General features: G+C 44.6%; 1 protein-coding gene across 1 annotated transcript in view; it reads left to right on the top strand.

The window, feature by feature from the left end:
* The first annotated feature begins 3605 nt into the window (after positions 1-3605).
* BICC1 (BicC family RNA binding protein 1) overlaps positions 3606-17818 on the top strand; it is an 89841-nt gene continuing 75628 nt past the window's right edge. The window contains exon 1 of the mRNA XM_058810454.1: positions 3606-3891. Coding sequence (XP_058666437.1) covers positions 3690-3891 — 202 coding nt within the window. The 5' untranslated portion in view covers positions 3606-3689. The remainder of the gene's footprint in view (positions 3892-17818) is intronic.

The raw sequence follows: 17818 nt of genomic DNA, 5'->3' as shown, positions 1-17818 counted from the left end.
TTAGGAGATGAATGAGATAACATTTTTTGTTATCTCTTTCAATCTTTTTGGTTTATGGTTCCATAATTCTGTATCACTAAAAAGATGATTCAGAATCTCTCTGCCCTTTCAGTTAGAATTTATCTGGGGAATTTCTAGGAGTGGAAAAGTTTCTGTAATGGCTGTGGAAGACATTTTATTTATTTGCTGGTGGGTGCCCACTACTTTAGAACAGAGTAAGACACATTATATTATTATGAGAAATTTAAGTTAATGGGACTTGTTCGGGGAATATGGTATAGCATCATGAAAAGACAAAACATTATAGGCTCTTACTTCTGTAAAATAGTGAATGCAATAAAGCCTTTCAAAACACCACCAGCATTAATTTTCACTAGCGATAACCTCTCCCAAATAACAAACCCCAACTTTAGCACTCCTCCTAGAAAAGCATTTCTAGATACTACAGATGATGAAAGAATCTGTGTGCCACCTTCTCTTTCCCCACCCTCACTTTGCAGCTTTCCAAACCACCCTTTCTGCACCCACCTCAGGGAGTTACAGAAAAGAGCACTTTGCTTCTTCGTGGTGCTGTGAAGTAGAGAAATTTGGGCTGAAGAACAATAAATAAATGCAGGCTCTACAACACAGACCGTGCTGTATTAAGGGTAAGTTACACTGTCAGACTGTTTATATTTCACTTCTCCCTCCTGGGCAGACACACCCAGCCATCAGCCCCATGCACATCCAGTGATGCTCCCTGCATGGTGACCCTCACTTCTCATCCCCAGGGCCAAGGGCAGAGCCAAATCCTTCCAGGAGAGATCCTGCACTGCTCTTGGTGTGGGGACTTTGTGCAGCCCCAAATATGTGGGACTGATTGCAGTGGATCACCCAGTTCATGAAGTTGCTTTAAATTCCACTATTTCACCCCAATGAATGTGGGCTCTGCACAGAGGCTGAGTGTGACAGTGAAATGTTCTCCTATTCAGTGATGCTTTTTCTGAGATTTGCAGATATTATGTGTGTGTGTGAGGTGAGGGAAAGAGACCAGGAGGAAAAAAGAAGGCAGAGAATGTAGCAAAATAGAATGGTACACCAGAATGAGAAAGATCCTGTTATTCTTTTCTTTGATCAAGATATTGGCCCCAGAAAAAATGTCCAACATAAATTATATATGCCAAAGTCAACTTCAGCTGATGTTCTTTCTAGCCATTTGATTTTGTATCTGCCAACTTCCACCCATTTCCCCAATTTTATCCACATGTAATAGTATGTAGCCATTAAAAATGTGTGTTTTTCTACTTAGTTCAAGTTTTCTGTGTAAAAGGCATTTTATTCTTCCCCTGCAGTATACTAGGAAAATAAAATGTCATTTATTCAATTGAAATGGTAGAGTACTGAATTTAACTACCAATAATAATGCCTAATGACTGTATCCTTTTAAAGCATTCATATGGATTTCAGGAGGAAATCAAAGAGTTTAATTCTGATTTTTTAATCTAAAAGCACATTAAGAAAAGGTTCCTTTCAGCAAATAAAAACTAAACTGCAGACAAAATTATTTTTAAGAGGTCTTTGATTGATTATATTATTTTTATGGCTGCTGAAAAAAAATTACTTTTGGGTTCAACTAACTGATGAGAAAGAAGGTTTCTGTGGCTGTATTGAAGGAATGGATAAAACACAAGGAAAGGGACCTCCTACACTAAGAATCTCTGACTGTAAATCTTACTAATTTATGAGTGGAAATACCCAAATAATTGTTTTGCTCAGAGAAGCTAAGCACCTGTAGCTGTTGTGGATTGTACCTGGTGCTGTCAACACTCACCACTTGTGAATATTTGGATTGTGCAACTGACAGGTCCTGGCATCCAGGAAACACACAACTCCAGCTGGTGTTGCTGTGGGGCGAGGCAGCACGCTTCGCTGGATTTCAAGTTGTTTTGGTAAGGACAATGTTCACTTTCCCATCTACCAGAAGGAAAAAAAAAAAAAAAAAAAACAACTGCTTGATGACTATAAACTTCTCAACTTGGAAGGAAAAGACTTTCAGTCTTTCCTGAGACTGCCCCTCACACCTATAGTGAGATCACACTACAAGAAAATATTAAGAAAAAGGGAGATTGCACTGTTTTCAAGACCTACAATCATATTTTGTTCTAGTGTTTTTGACTTTAGGCACATTATTTCCTGGGGCCATGGGAAGTATCAGAGGACCTTGTGAGCAGTGTGTAGTTACCTGCAAGCTGCTAGCTAGCATCCACAGAGGCTGAGAATGCCTCACTCCATGCATGTAATGCACAACTGGAATCCTGGGTGTTGTGGAATTCATACTGTCATGGAACTAAGTGGGAAATATGTGAAAACTTGGAAATCCCAAACTGGAACTTGGTAAAAATGAGTGCATGTTGAGACTACATCCCTGGATCTACCTGGAGTGCCAGCAAATCTCCTCACAAATGTTAGCATGGTCCTTCAGGCTGATGTTATCAACGAGGTGAGTTCACTGTCACATCAGTTATAATTTTGTATTGGCATCCAGAGTGCATCCTGGTTTGGAAATGCATGGATGCTGCAGCTCTGGAGAAGAGAGGCATCTGCAGCAGTGCAGGATACCTTGAGGGGTTCCAGACCCAATGCTGCTGGATCACCTTCTATCTAACAGACTGGAAACCAGCAGAAAACAGTGATCAATTGAAGCAGAAAGCTTTTGTTGGAGTGCCTGGTGTGTAACGTTTTGCGTCAGAAAGGATTTCTCTGATTTAGTAGAAACAAAGCAGACCCAAAGACAGTGGCATGTCCATGCTCCACTCTTTGTCCAGGTGCTTTGGACAGTCACACTTGGGCAGTGATGGGCCTCCCGGGCAGTGTCTGGCCGAGGGAACAGCAAAATGCCACCACTGCCACCAGGCCAGTGTGGCAGCTCATGCTGATTCCTCTCCACCACTGCGTGCTCCTGGGCTCAAACTGTTTGCACAGCGGCATGAACTGTGCCGGAGTACATCCAGCTGGGATTCTGGGTGTGGGTAAAAGCAGTTCAGCTGGAAGGTGAGGGATGTGTAACCCAGTCTCTTGAGGTCCAGCAGCACAAGGTACTGCTCCCTCAGGAGAATCCGTGCAGCGAAACGCCCGCGCGGGGATTCGGGGCCCTGCCGGGCGGGAGGGGATGTGCCAGCCGGGGCACCACGGCCAGCTGGTCCCTGCCGCCCTCACGGGCGGGATTCGGGATCGGCTCTGGGCACGGTGCGGCTCAGGACCGCCACTCAGGGTCGGGGGTCGCCGGCTGGCAGGGTGACCCCGGCTGCCACAGCCCCCGGCCCCGCTCCCGCAGGCGGGGCGGTGCCGCTGGGGGCGGTGGCATCTCCCCTCTCCTCCCCTCTCCTCCCCTGCCCTCCCCGCCCTCCTGCGGGGCCGCGGCGCTGCCCCCTCCCGCCGGGGATATCCCCGGCCCCTCCCCGGCGGGCGGCGGCCCAATGGAGGTGGGGATGCTGTGCGGGCTGCGGGCGGGCTGGGGGCGCCGCCGAGCCGCGGACGCCGCCGGGCCGGGGCCGCGCTCACTCGGCGGGGAGCCGCGGGCAGAGGCGGGCGGCGCCGGGGCTCGGTGCGGCGGCGGCTGGGATGCGCCGGCCGGGCGGCTCTGGGGGCAGATAGCGTCCCGCGGCGAGGCGGCCGAGTGGGGCCCGGGGCGGCGGCCGCCGGGCAGCGCCATGGCGGCGCAGTGCGACCCGCTGAGCGGGTACCTGCCCCAGTCGCTCTCCGACCCGGGCTCCAACAGCGAGCGCAGCGCCGACTCGCCCGCGCCCGGCTCCGAGGAGGACTCGGCCGGGCCGCCGCGGCCCCTGCACAGCCCCGAGTGGGGCGAGGAGCGATTCCGGGTGGACAGGAAGAAACTGGAGGCCATGCTCCAAGGTGAGGGCGGGAGCGGCGGCGGTGCCGGGGGGCGCGGGGCGGCGGCGGCGGCCGGGAGCGGCGAGAGGGGCCCCGGTCCCCGCCGTGCCGTGTCCCGGCTCCCCTTTCCCCGCCGGAACGGGATTCCCGTCCTGTCAGCCCCTTCCCCGGTGCTGGACGCGGGCCCGGGTCGGCGGGAGCCCCGTGGGCCGGTCCGTGCTCCGGGCGCTGCCGTGGCCTCTCGGGCCGGGGGAAGCGGCTCCCTGTACCTTGGAGCGGAGCCGAGCGCCCCGGGCCCAGCCCGGACAGCCAGATGCCGCTTGGGGTCGGCCCTGGTGTCGTGATAGTGCCGCTGCCCGGCCCCGCGGGGCTCGGAGCGTCCCGGTCCCTCAGAGTTCCGTCCGTCGGTGAGGAGGGGACATCCCGCCCGGGCAGGCGCTGCGGGCTCTCGGCTTTCGAGGAACAGCCCAACTCCCAAGGAGCCGCCGGAGCCCGGCGTCCCGGCCGGAGCAGCGGGGATGGATCCGCAGGGCTGACAGCGGCCGTGGGACCGGCTCGGCCCTTGGCTTCGCCGTCTGGCGTTTTTTTGAAGGTTTTTTTCTTTCCTTGAGGCTACATATTTTGTTCCAGTATGTTTTGAATTATCTGCTCTCAGTGGAAGTTACGTAGGCAGCTTTTGACAAAACAGGAGTAGTAATTTGCTGGTTTTGTTGCTAAAGAGCACATGAGTGGGTTTGAACCAGCTGAGGATGCTCTGAGCGGGATGATTCCCTCGGGCTGTTCCCGGCTGTCTGCTCTGAGGAGCCCGTGAGAACCGAGGTGAGTTTCAGGCCTTAGAGTGTCAAATCTCAGGGTGTGTCTGGGTCAACAAGGAGAGACGGTGGTGGCTTCAAGAGGGCGCTTTTCCCTTTGGAACTAGTGTTTTGTAAACATTCAATGTTACACTAACACGGTAACTCACATATTTGTGTGCACTTTCAGAAGAAACCCTTGACAAATGTTTTACCTGGCCTGTCACAGAGAAGGCGTTCCGGTCACTTACTGGAAGCTTTGGGTGCTCCCTACCTGAGCATCCGCTGTCAGGGACCTGCCTCCCTCCTTGCAGCAGGGGAAGGGAGGCTGTGGGAGCGAGCAGGAGAGCAGCAGCTGGTGAGCTGGGTTGCTCACTGAAGAGCTGCGGTTTAGAGTTGGTGACTACAATGATTGGAATTTTTTTAATTGAGATGGTCTCTCCTGGGGGTGAGTTAATCTTTAATCAGTTAATACTTTAGAGCTAGTAGAAAAATCTCATTATGTAATGCAGTAAAGAGAAAGGAATTTGGAGAAACAGAGCAGCGACAACTATTTATAAAGATGTGCTCATCAAAAGTGTCTGAAAACCAAAACCACATGGGTATTTCTGTGTAAGAAGTGGTAGAGAAGGGTCAAAAGTTAGAGTTCTGTAAGAAGATGAAGGTTGCCTTAACTTTTTCCTCTAATAGCCAAATAAATTTCCATTATCTCATCCCTCACCCAGTCCTTTCTTCTGCTGCCTGAGGTAGTAAGCATGAAGGGATAAACAAACTCCCAAGCAGAGGACAAATACTCTGTAGGTTGTGTGACCCAGCAGTAGCCAGTGTCAAAATGTAAGATTTTTCTTTGCTCCTTTTTCAAATTTTATTGCTTACCTTTGTAAGAAAAATAAAGTATAAAGTAAAAAGTATATGAATGATAGAGCATAGTGAGTAAATACAAGCAGAGTACTGCCTGGTTTTTGATGTGAGGCTACTGTATGCTCTGTCTAGAACACACATTCTTCTGGTGATGGTTTGAGGAGGATTTGTGTCAGATGTCCTTGATGTGATGGAAAGTTTATATTGGATTTGGAAATAAGTGGCTTTATGTGAAAATCTGAACTGTCTGGCTTACTGTTAAGAGAAACTGTTTATTAGGAAACAAGAAGCAAACAGCAGTTCTTTATGTGAGAAAACTGAACTGTTTGGTAAACATTTTGTCAGTTTCCTCTCTGTGCTTTACAAGTATTTGTCTCATCTCTTGACTTACAAGGACCTCAAGCACCAACCAGCTCTGCCAGGGAAAGCATCGTGAAGCCAGATCTGTACTTGCTACCCAGGAATTCAGTCAGCTGTGCTGCTGATTGCAAGCCAAACTTCATTTTATTTTTTAACTTCTCCCACCCTCCCCACCTTTTGTTTGTGTCCGTCTTTTGGAAGTGAAGCTTTGACTTGCCTTATTAGGAAAGTGACAATGGAATGGAAGCAGTGTGAATCATCTCCAGGAACAAACTTCTGTTAGATAGTTTGTAGGATTGTGTTCCCTATGGTTTTTAATACCAGATCTTTACTGGAAGTTCTTAAAATATGCAGAAATTGCATCATGGAAAAGAAACATCTTTTCAATCCAAGTGATGAGCGGATTTTTTATTTCCTTTATTTTATAACTTTAAGTTAGCCAATTTTTAGGCTTTTTTTTTTTAATTTCAGGCTGGTGTAAATACAGCTTTTTATTCATATTAAATGCTTAAAGGGTCCTCTTTTGCTTTTACTAGTTAGCTTGTTTACATTTGGGAAAGTTACTTTTTAAATTATAAAAAAACTTAGAATGTCTTCTCGTGACCACCACACCTTTCTTATATTATGGAAGAGTGAGAATGCATTATCTTTAGTTCAGTTGTCTTTACAGCCAAGTCTGAAGGAGCATTTGTTGAAGGAACTTATCAGGAAATGTTCTCATTCTTGCTTGGGGGTGCCTTGGTGGTTTTTTTTTTCCCCTCATCAACATCTGTTGTTTACTGAACTAATCGTGAAATGTAAGAAAAACTATCTGGGAGAAAGAATAAGCAGCAGCTCCATGTTCAGCTCAGTGCTTCTGTTACTTCTTGCATTGCTGAGTTTTGATATGTGCTGCTGCTGCTGTGGTTATTTTCATCTTTCCCACAGTTTGTGGGCAGTTGCCTGAAGGCCAGGGCTGATCCCAGCAAGGCTCACCTGGGAATAGCAGCCTCTGCAGCTCATCAGGGGAGTGGGACATCTCCCTGTGAGATACAGAATAACTGCAGTAAGTGCTGTTGCAAGAGCTCTCAGTAGTTCTCTTTCAAAAAAAGAGGAGGTGCAGGTAGTTTGCTACCAGTTGTATCTGAAACAGAAATCTGAAATCAAATCCGACTTGTGGTGCCAAAAAAATTGATAGATTTGCGGATGCTTCTGCTATCTTTTTTTTTTTTTTCTCCCTCCACTTTAAAATAACTGTATTGTTATTTCCTGAATGGTTCTGTTTCTGGAATATCAGAAACTGCAAAAGCTGTGGTAAACCCCTTGCCAATAAGGACTGTTTTTTTCCTTGCGTCCATCTTTGTATCACTGTTTCATTACTTCATGCACGTAGATGACTGGAATTGTGTCCCATAAACAAATCTCAGTATTTACAGTGGGATGTAAGCTCTCTTATGCCTCATGTCTTCATCAGTTTTTTGGTTATTATTCTAGAATATTTTTTTTCTAGGAGGCCAATATGAGTAAAACAGATCAACTTTTCTTTTCAGCAGTGACAGAAGATGGTATTTCCTAGTAGCCCAATTAATTACAGCTGCTCTGCACAAATTCTGGTTAATGCTCAGGTGACTTCATATTGTGGGATGATTTACTCAGTGTGTGAGTGCCTGTTACCATAGGAGCTGAATATTATTGTAAAGAGGCAGAACAGTACACTTAGGAAACTGTCCAAAAAGTATAATCTATCAGCTGATGTTGCAGCAATCAGTAGGCTTAGACAAGTTGGCCATGAACATTGAAAAAAACCCAAACCAAAGAAAGCAACACCTTTTTTTGCTTGCGTGGTGTGTCTCATTCTTGGTTACACAATGTTATGCCAGTCTTGCATTTCAAATAATCCTCTTTCTTTGTCGTGTTCTTTAGCAGATGTAGGGGTTTTTTATGTGGTATGTGTGGTTTAAGCACTCACAGTTAAATACTTTTTGACTTTACAATGTACTATCACACGATAGTAGTTTGCTAAAAAAAACAAATCCGTGCTGTTTTTAATAAGAGTCTAAATCTAGCAATGATGTGGGCCCATATTGTATATGGCTCTTTCATTAAAGTACAAAACTGTGCTAGTTAAAAATCTGTATTTCTTCACTTTGTTTTGTATTTTTTTGTGCATCATCTTAGATTTTGAGGACTCCTCAGGGTAATTTTACTCAAGGATCTAAAACTTTATGGGTGGTGGTTTTTTGTTCGTTGATATTTTTTTCCCTTAGGAGGTAATTCAGCATTTGGCTATTTATTGATAAGCACATGGAGAAAAGCACAGACCTGCATGCCCAGCAAACTCTGAAGAGCACCCAGTTTGCTCTAGAGCTCATCTTACAGAGGAGGTTGCGTTGAGACCAGATGGACACCTTGGAAAATAGCACTGGGTATGGTGCTGGCCATATTGGTTATGTCACAGGTCAGCTGGACTAGGCCAGAATTAGAGGAATCATGTAAACTCTAACGATAATAGTGGATCACTGGTTGCTTTCCAGGCAGGAAGGACAAAAGTGCTGTAACAAATTCAGCATGAGCAGTCAGTGAAAGCTGCTCATTGAGGTGTCCTTGTGTAGCTCTGTCCTGCCATTGCAGTGTTGAGAGAGCTCTCCCTCATCCTACTCCCTGTTTCATTGCTCTTTGCCTGCCATGGGGAGCTAAAAAAATGCTCAGCTAGTAATTTTCTGTCCAAAACAACCCCTGATTTTCTTAGGGGGAGGTGACATGTTTGATTAGATAACTTTTTTTGCATGGTTTAATCCACATGAAACTTACAGTAAGTTGTTAATTCCTCTGCCTAAAGGTCACCCAGAGACCATTGTCAGATCTTGATTGCACTTATGCAATGCCTCTTTCTGATGTCTGGATGATAACCAGCTTTTGTTTGCTGATCCATCAGGTGAAACTTGTGTTTAAACAAGTACATTTTCCCTGCTTAATGCATAACTGCAGGAAAGTTTGCTTGAGTTCTTTTCATAGTCTTCTGCACTGGTTTGTTTCATCTGCAGAGAATGAGAAATCGATGCGTGTGGCAGGCAAAGCTTGGGGGAAATGGAGTGGGGGGAAGAAAAGCACTTTAATTGGAATGTGCTAAAGAACACAGATATTCTAAGTAACCCAGGCTTCTGCTGAATGCTACAAACAATGGTTTTATTAGAGGCTGGACCCTGAAGATACACATTTTGAGCAATCTGGCTGCTTAACAGGCAATTGTAATGTTCTTGTGATGGTGCCTGTGCAGGGAGGGCAAGTTCCATGTTAAATTTATTTTGGGGTTTTATGTTTAGATGGCTAAGCAGCAATTACTGATATTCCCCTGGATTTTTTTGTGTGTGTTTGTGATAATGGTAGAAACCTGCCCAATAAAACTTAGTGTACTGTGGTCCTTCAAATAATTAGTGTACCTTGCTTGCAGCTGAAGTTAAAAATACTCAGAGTGCTGGTGATTTATACTCCTGTTTACAGTTCCCATGTCCGTCTTGGAGCTCCAAGGGTTGTGAACTATGTCTTATCTATGACCAGATTTGTACTGAAATATCTTACTCTTTATTTTAGTAGGTCCTAACTACAGTTACTTTTCCTAGAGGAAGAAAATGTTGGGTTTTCCTACTAAATTGTGAGATTTCTGTTGGTGGTTTTTATTATATTTTGTTCCTTGTAATGTGTCAGCATAACCTATACAAGGACATAGTTGTGGGGAAATTGGAACCTTCCTAATAGCATATACATTTGGTTTTTAACTTATATGTAGCAGGAAAAAAGAATCCAAGTTCTTTGTCAGGTTTTCAAATCCCCAAAGTGCTGAATAGTCTATTTCTACAAAAAATAAATACATGAAATGAATTAGTGTGACTTGTAGTTCTTGCATTCCACTATTAACAATTGTAATAATACCACTTTCTCAAGTTTCAGTGTTCAAGTAGTACAAGGGACTATCATGGTTTGGCATGAGCTGCTGAGTTAAGTATTGCTGGCTTGCACATTCCTGTTGGTTATATTGTAATCTTTACCTCCACTGGAAAATATGTCCTATTTTGAGTACTCATTTCAGGCTCTTGGCTTCATGCCTCTCAAACAATGAAACATGCTAGTTTTCTTTAATTTCAAACCTCTGTGTCAATGAACTAATAGCTTTTTTAAAAATATTTTTTACAGTAGTGACTGTTGCTGTGAAGACTCTTTGGTGACTTTGATGAACTTTAGCCTTAAAAACTGGTGTGACTACACGAGTTGGAGTTCAGCTACAGAAAATACCCACACCTAATAAGCTATCTGAAGGAACAAGCACTTGATTTAAGGTTTTCTTTAAGATGCTACCTATTAATCAAGGGTAATTCTAAAACAATTTTGACTTAAGCAGTTGAAACCATTCTTTGACCATAGCCTCAGCTCTTGTTCAGTCTTTGTTTTTGTTTCTTGCCTCTGGCAAAGAGCAGCATTAGTGTATTGCATGAGGCAAAGAAACTCTTCATGTGTCAGTGACTTTTATAGCTGATTTATGTCAAGATATCTGCAGTGATATCCTCTTTACTGGAATAAATAGAGTTAGAGTTCTATTGATGTTTTGAAGGAACACTCCAGAGTGAGAGTGTTATCTCACTAGATAATACAGTCTAAGGAATCCGAGTAATCAACAAGTTCTCTCATGTGTGAAAGCAGAGTTTGGATATTGGGTGGAAAAACTCTTGATGTCTCTGCAGAAAAAGATGGGTGTAATGGATAGGGGATTGAAAACAAATCCATAACTGTGAACACTAAGTGTCTGGATAAGTCCCTTGCCTGGTAGCATAACTCCATGTAATTTTTCTGCTCAAGCCAGATTTCATGGAGAAGTTGGTGGGCACGTAGCAACACTGTTCTGTCCCAGCTGTTCTCCTGCTGTGCAGCTCTGCTGAAGTTACAGACACCAGGGCACAGAAATTGGGAAGGCATAGGTGTGTGCCTGCAGGACTGTGCCAGGAGAACCTTCACTGGGAACCCATGAGTGTGGTACATCCCTGAAGCTGCTGATGGTGATGCATGGGTGCAGACAGGTGGAACTGCAGGGCTGCAATCTCCCTGAGGCTCGAGCGGTGTGGTGGGACAGCTCTGGGGACTGGAGTCCTTCAGTGCCAGGGTCTGTAGGGTGCTCAGAGTGGGATGCTGGGGAGAAGGTGTTGCCTTTGATGTGAGGGAGTGGCAGGATTGCAGGGAGCTCTGCCTTGGAGCAGCACCAGCCATATAGGAGTGCTGGGTGGTTTTACAGGTGGATGCTGCAGACCATCTGGGTGGGAAGAAGCAGCACAGGAGGCCTTAAAACAGCTGGAGGGAGGCTCCTGTTTGCAGTCAGTCCCCATGGAGGGGTTTAACCCCTTTGTTCTCTGCTGGGACAAGAGCCTGGCAGCACACAAACCATGGAGGAAGTTTCTGGAATGTATTTTGTGACAGCTTCCAGACAGGTGATCAAGGAACTGACAGCAGGTTTGCTGGGATTTTTCCTCACTTACAAGGAAAAATTATTCATGAATGTGAAGATGGAGGGCAGCCATTGAGAGGGACCCTGGCAAGCTGAAGAAATGGCCCAAAGGAATTCCATGAAGTTCAGCAAAAGGGAACATGAAGGGCTTCTCCAGGGAAGAAAACTGTCAGAGGTTGGGGCCTGACACTCTGTGCTGCCCTGGTGAGACACATCAGGAGTGCAGGGTCCAGCCCTGGTTCCCCAGTGGCAGGGAGACATGAGCATTCTGGAACAAATCCAGCAAAGGGCCACAGTGCTCCTGAGGGACTGGAGGGGAGGCTGAGACATCTGGGACTGTTTAGCTTTAATCTTGAGAAGGCACAGGGAACACCGTATCGATTGTGTGTGTCAGGGGATATAGGCAGATGGAGCCAGAGTCTCCTCAGTGGTGCTTAATGACAGGACAAGCATTAAAAAAATGTCATCTTATTACTTTTCCTCTTTTTGTGAGAAGGAAATAATCCATAGAATCTGGAGGCTTTCCAGTTTTTGCAGTGTTCAGTGCTGAAGTGAGGTCACTGCTGTCTTTTTTGGACAGCAAAGGAATTAAAGAATTCTTAACTACAATTTCAGTTGTTGAGTTAAAATACTAAATCTTAAATTGGGCTATTATATTAAAGCACAGTGTTTATTAATGTTAGGTATTGGAGATGACTAAAAATACATTTTGAGGTAAATCCTTGATCAAATACCAGTATTAAAAGTAGCAGTTTGCAGCCTGAAGCATTCTCCATAGTTGATAAAATTGTGATTAAGTTAGGGTCAGTTTACCTTCCTCAGAGCATTGAGAAACATCTGCTGGGAAAACTGGTCTGTAGAGCCCACCTTTGGCAGTCCTGGTGGGATTTGGTTGTGCTGGCCCCCAGGGAGATCCCTGCAGATGCTGGCTGGGTCAGGCAGCTGCTGCCAGGGCAGCTCTTGGTTCTCATGCACAAGAGGGGTGCTGGGGGCCGTGTCTGGCTGCAGATGGTGGTGTTGGGGTGCTCTGGCCCACAGGAGCACAGCTGGAGGCTCCCTGCACCCTGCTGGGTGAGCTGGGACACAGATCTGCCCTGGCAGCACCTGAGTGCTGCTGCTTTGCTGCCTCCAGGCAGCTTTTGAGGTGCTGGTCCTCCAAGGATGTGGCTGTGGTTATCTCTGGGAGCCTCCCGCCTGCTGGGCTTTGCTGAGGCTCTCAGGGCTGGCTCCAGGGATGGATAAACTCACTGGGTGCTTGGGCCTGAGCAGTGGGAGCTGCCTGTGGGCTGCATGGCCTGGCTGGCCCCAGGGGTGCAGTTCAGGGATGCTGTGCTCTGGGTTACACCACATCCTCCTGAGCTTTGTGTTCCTGCTGCTGGTATGTGAGCAAGCTGTGAAAACAGGACCTGGGAGTGCAGCTGGGCTTGGAGCACAGTCCTGTTATCTCTGCTGCTTGGATTCTGTTGTGTAAACCACAGAAGGACATGTTGCTCAATTTATCCTTCCTGGAAGTGTCTTCCTTGCACATGTGAGTGACAACAAACAGGAAATAACTTGTTCTGTAGGGTTCTTTCCCTTCAATCGTGAAAGGTTTTTAAAAAATGTATTTGTAAACGTATCACTTGTGGTGAGAAAGACAATAATAGATGATGCATTTAAAAGGCATGAGATTTCCAGTCATTCTGACTGCCTCCCAAATGGCCAGCTGCCAGCAGCTGTGTCTTGATTTTGGCATCTTGAGATCAACAGTTTAGAAATGCTGTGGAGTAAAGCTCCTTTTTTATTTCTTCTATTAATTTTTTTTTAAATAATTGCCCAGGTTGATATATCCTAAAGCTTTAAAGATTAGATTTTGTCCCATTGCTTTAGGGGCTGTGAACTTTGGGGCACACTGGTGGCTTGAGGAGGTGCTTTCCAGGACACCCACATAATCTGCCATCTGAAGATGTAGTTAGTCCTTGATAAGTGATAGTTTTGTATGCAGCTAAATGTTTTAGCCATTTCTAGAAGGGCTCCAATGCAGCCTGGTAGAAATTTTCCTGGACTGGAAGGAATATTCTCTGGTTTGCTGCTTTGAGACTTTGAAAAAATTGCTTTTCTTTACCCCATCTGATTTGACTGCTGAGCCTTTTCCCAGAGGTAGGAAGCTGGTCAGTGTAGCTGGTGCCAGCCACAATGCAGCTGCATTCCCCATTCTGTTGCAATTCCAGGGCTTGCCTGGCATGTAAAGGTTGCAATAAAACTTGTGAAAAATGCTACTTATGTATAAAGCTTGATAAACTTGTGTGGAGGAACCTTTTCTCAGATATTAATGTATGAAAATAGTGATTCCCCATTGCTCTTTTGGCTTTTTACTTGTTGGGAACATGTGTAGCTGCAAGTGAGACATGAGCAGTCCATTTTCCATTTACTAAACTTCTCTGCAGGCCAGGTCTGGGAGGCTTTGCAAATCTTGGTTCCATTTTCCCCTAGAACTGTGTGATATGAATCAGGTCTGTAAGAATGGGTTTCGAGGAAAAATAAGCAGCAATCATGGTGCTTATGTGGTTATTGCCAGGCTTGCAGTATGTAGATGCTGAGGAATGTTTATTATACTGGGGTTTTATAGGTGGTACTTCTCCCCCATCTCATTGAAAAGTTTTTCTGTTTGGTTGGTTTGTTTTCCTTTGTGCCTGCCCAACATGTTAAAAAGCTATGGGTTGATAATTCTTTTAGGACTTTCAGCCCTTCTCTACAGCTTTTTAACTCAAAAAATAACTTCTATTTGTAGGAGTTAGAATGGCACAGGATTTTGATTGGGCTGCTAAGATGTTAAGGAGGTTTTGAAAGCACAAAACTATAAATAAGAGTGCCAAGGAAAGAAAAAAACAAAGCTTCGTTCCAGATCATTCAAGTGAAATATATCTGCAAGTTCAAGTTATGTACTTGAAAAGATTGAGCTATGTGTTTTCTCGCTTACTTGGCACAAAGTCTGTGTAAAAGCTTGAATGATTGTCCATTCTAGTGAAGAGATGACAAGCAGAACAAACCCAAAATACCATTCTGCTGCTTGTGGAACAGCTCAGATCATGGGCTTCATCTTTTAAACTTTGTTCTTGGAAAGGATTTATGCTAGATTTCCTTGTGAGGAGAACTTGCAACATTTTTATAATCAAGCTGAGCTAAATGGTCTCTAGTACAACATATCTGAAAATCAGTACTAAGCCAAGTTAATCTGGTCTGAAAGAAGCAATGTTAAAAGATAACTGGAGAGGGAAGTTGGTAACACTAATGATTTATCCTGTTGTTTTGAAGTGCTGCTTTTGTTTTCTGGAACATGTCCTCTTATCTGTGCTGTTCTTAGCTCCCACATCCCAGAGTGGGTCAGGAAAGGAGCACAGGGGGTCACTGGTGCTGCCTCCCTGCAGCACATGGCACAGAGCTGTGTCCAGCTGGGTCTGGAGCATCTCCAGGGAGGGAGGCTCCGCTCCCTCTCTGGGCTGTCCCAGTGCTTGGTCACTGCACTGTAAGGAAGTTCTGCCTCATGTGCACATGGAACTTCCTGGGCAGCAGCTTCTGACATTCTCTTGTTCTGCCTTGCTATATAAACCTTTACATTGTTTTATTGTTTTGATAGTCTAAGGTACCATGATGAGGTTGCCACATATTCCAAAATTTTAAATAGATTTTCACATTTTTCTTTTTTGTTTATAAACAATTTTTTTAATTCTGCGTACAGGTGATGATTCTTTTTCTACATTTTAAGCAAACTTTGGTTTGGGGAATCTGTGTTACCAATCTGAATTAGTGGTTTAACCTTTAAGTGTGCCTTTTACCTTATTGCAGATCACTTTGTATGAATGGAGGGCTTTGATTATGTCTATTTTGATTGGCTCTGTTCTGTTCAGTGCCTGCAATAAATTTATGGCTGTTGAATATACAAGATTGCTAACTTAAAACCAAGCATCTTGAGAGATGGAAAAATGAAATTCATAATTCCAAAATAAATATTAAGTCCATTATAAGTGATGCAGTTAAAACAGTTTTATGTTTAGTTACATTGATGTCTTCTGAAGATATTCCCCATGTTCTTTATGGTGAGATTGTGTTCCTTGAGGGTGTATAAACTGGGATGCAGAGTAATTAAACAGGAGCTTTGTTGTAAAGGAGTTCTTGTGCAGAGCATTCCACTGTGGTACAGAGCCTTGATGAGTGAAAGATGAGCCATGAACAGAAAGGGGTTAAAATCACCTGTATTTAAAACCATGTCTCTTTGTGTTAAATACTTACATTTAAGTGGAAAAACACACATGTAATTTATGAAATTAAGGATACATTTGCATGTCACCCTTGCTGGGATATGGGAATCCTTTTCATTGAAGGAGTATGAGACTTGGTGTCCCTTTCTCAGGATGTGTGAGCACATCCATGGGTGAGAAGTGCTATAGAGTGGTGAAGTATTAAATTACATTAGATGGCCTTTGTTTATATGCAGCTGGAGCAGTTAAAATAGCAATGATTTAAAGAGTCTGGATGTGGAATACATTTTTTAAATACTGTTTTATATAGTGGAAAAGAATCCTGGTATGTCTTTAGTTTTTTAGTTAAACAAACACAAGTGCTGTTTTTGCTTAGTAAATTTGCTTCCGGAGTGTGTATAAAATAGTGGATAAGAGAGAATCTGTTTCTAATCTGTTCCATGTGCAGAAACAGTGAATAAATTTGATCAAATCTTAAGTTTTTTTTAAGCAATTCCTTTTTGAAATAAGAACATATTCTGCAGAATTTTCTTTCCTTCCTCTGTGTGGAAGACATTACCATCATTAAAATGCAGAATACATGGACTCTCAATATGTGTGAAATTTTTCAATGCACTAAACAATTGAACATGTAATGATGTTTTTGGGTTGCTTAGCAGCACTCAGGTTTTTTACTTTAAGTGGTCTTCAGTGACATCTTTAGATTGTTCAGAGACTTGGCAGAAATAAAAAAAGTCATTCCAGTGTTTGAGACATGAGGAATCATTTAAGGAAAAAAAAGAGTAGGGTATTGCAAAGTTTTGTATGTATTTAAACATTTACAAAACTTTATTTTCTGTGTTCTTGTAAATGTTTGAGGGTAGTGAGAGCTAGAAGATTATTCTGCTGGATTTTAAGTATAGTTTTAGGCGTTTATCTCCTGAAAGATGCAAACTTAGACAACAGATGAATTTTACCTTTACAAAGGCCATCTAATTTAATTTAATATTTCACCACTCTATGGATGTGCTTCTCACCCATGGATGTGCTTACTCATCCTGAAAAAGGGACACCAAGTCTCATTCCTTTGACTGAAGTGTTTTAAAATTGGTTTATATGTCATTGGAATTATGTTTTCTGTGTTTATGTAGAGAGCCAAGGGTTCCTTGACTTGAGAATATAATGCAAATCAATTAAAAAGTAAAATGCTAATGCACTTTTTTTCCTTAGAAGATAGCAGCTAGATATAGCAGCTGCATATTTACAGGAATCTTTTCATTGGGTGTCTCTCCTGTATCACTGCAGAGCTTCTGTTGGCACTGCCTTCCCTCCAGGCTTGAACCGCCAGCAGAAAATTTGAGCCTGGTTTTAATAATGTGTTAAAGAATTAAGTGCTGTCAGCTTCGTGCTACAGCTCTGTGCTGCCTGAGGCTGCTTTTGGTGTCTCTCTCCGTGCTCCTGCTTTCTGCATTGCGTGAGTTGGAGGAATGTTCATCCTCCAAGTGAGCAGTGCAGGGTCTGGCCAGGGCAGGAGTGAGCGAGGCGTGGGAGCAGCGAAAGGAAAGAGTGACACAGCTGCCCCTGCAGGCTGGCCAGAGCACAGAGAGCAGGGCAGCACAGCCGGGACTTCCAGACAGATAGGAAACTTCAGAGTGGGAAATCTCAGGGCCCAGGAGGTGAAGGGAAACGTGACTAAGAGGATTATTCAAGTCCAGTAGCTTTGGATGAGCACAGGAAGGATCTCCCCATACATTGCACGGCAGCCAGGCACGCTGCCGGGAGAGGAGCTGCTCAGGGCTTCTGTTCAGCCTCTCTCCTGCTCTCCTTCTGTTTGAAGTGTTTCCTGGGAGGAGAGGAGGAGGAGCCACTCACCAGCTCTGTTCTGCCCCTCCCAGCAGCCTGATGGATCGAGATCACTTGGAGCATATTCAGCATTTCTGCACCTGGTACCCAGACTCTGGGCTGCTCCTCTTCATGGGAGTGAGAGCAGGCCAGGGGCGGGCAGGGAGAGCAGGGAGCCTGCAGGGCTGGATGGACACAGCCTTCTTCCATCCTCTCCTAAATGCCCTTTCAGATACAGTACAGATCATTGGTGAACATTGCATTTGGGTGCAGGCTTTGGTGTAGGTGCTTTGCTATGTCTCTACCCAGGATGGGTTCTTTCTGTGTCATGTGTGTCCCAAACAGCTACTCTGGCTCATCAGGCCTGTTCCACTGGAATGAAGGCAGGATGGTTGGGATGTTTGGCA

Source organism: Ammospiza caudacuta, chromosome 9 (genome assembly GCF_027887145.1).
Source record: "Ammospiza caudacuta isolate bAmmCau1 chromosome 9, bAmmCau1.pri, whole genome shotgun sequence".
Taxonomy (NCBI): Eukaryota; Metazoa; Chordata; class Aves; order Passeriformes; family Passerellidae; genus Ammospiza; species Ammospiza caudacuta.
The sequence above is the reverse complement of the archived record's forward strand: the minus strand, read 5'-3'. Positions and strand labels throughout refer to the sequence as shown.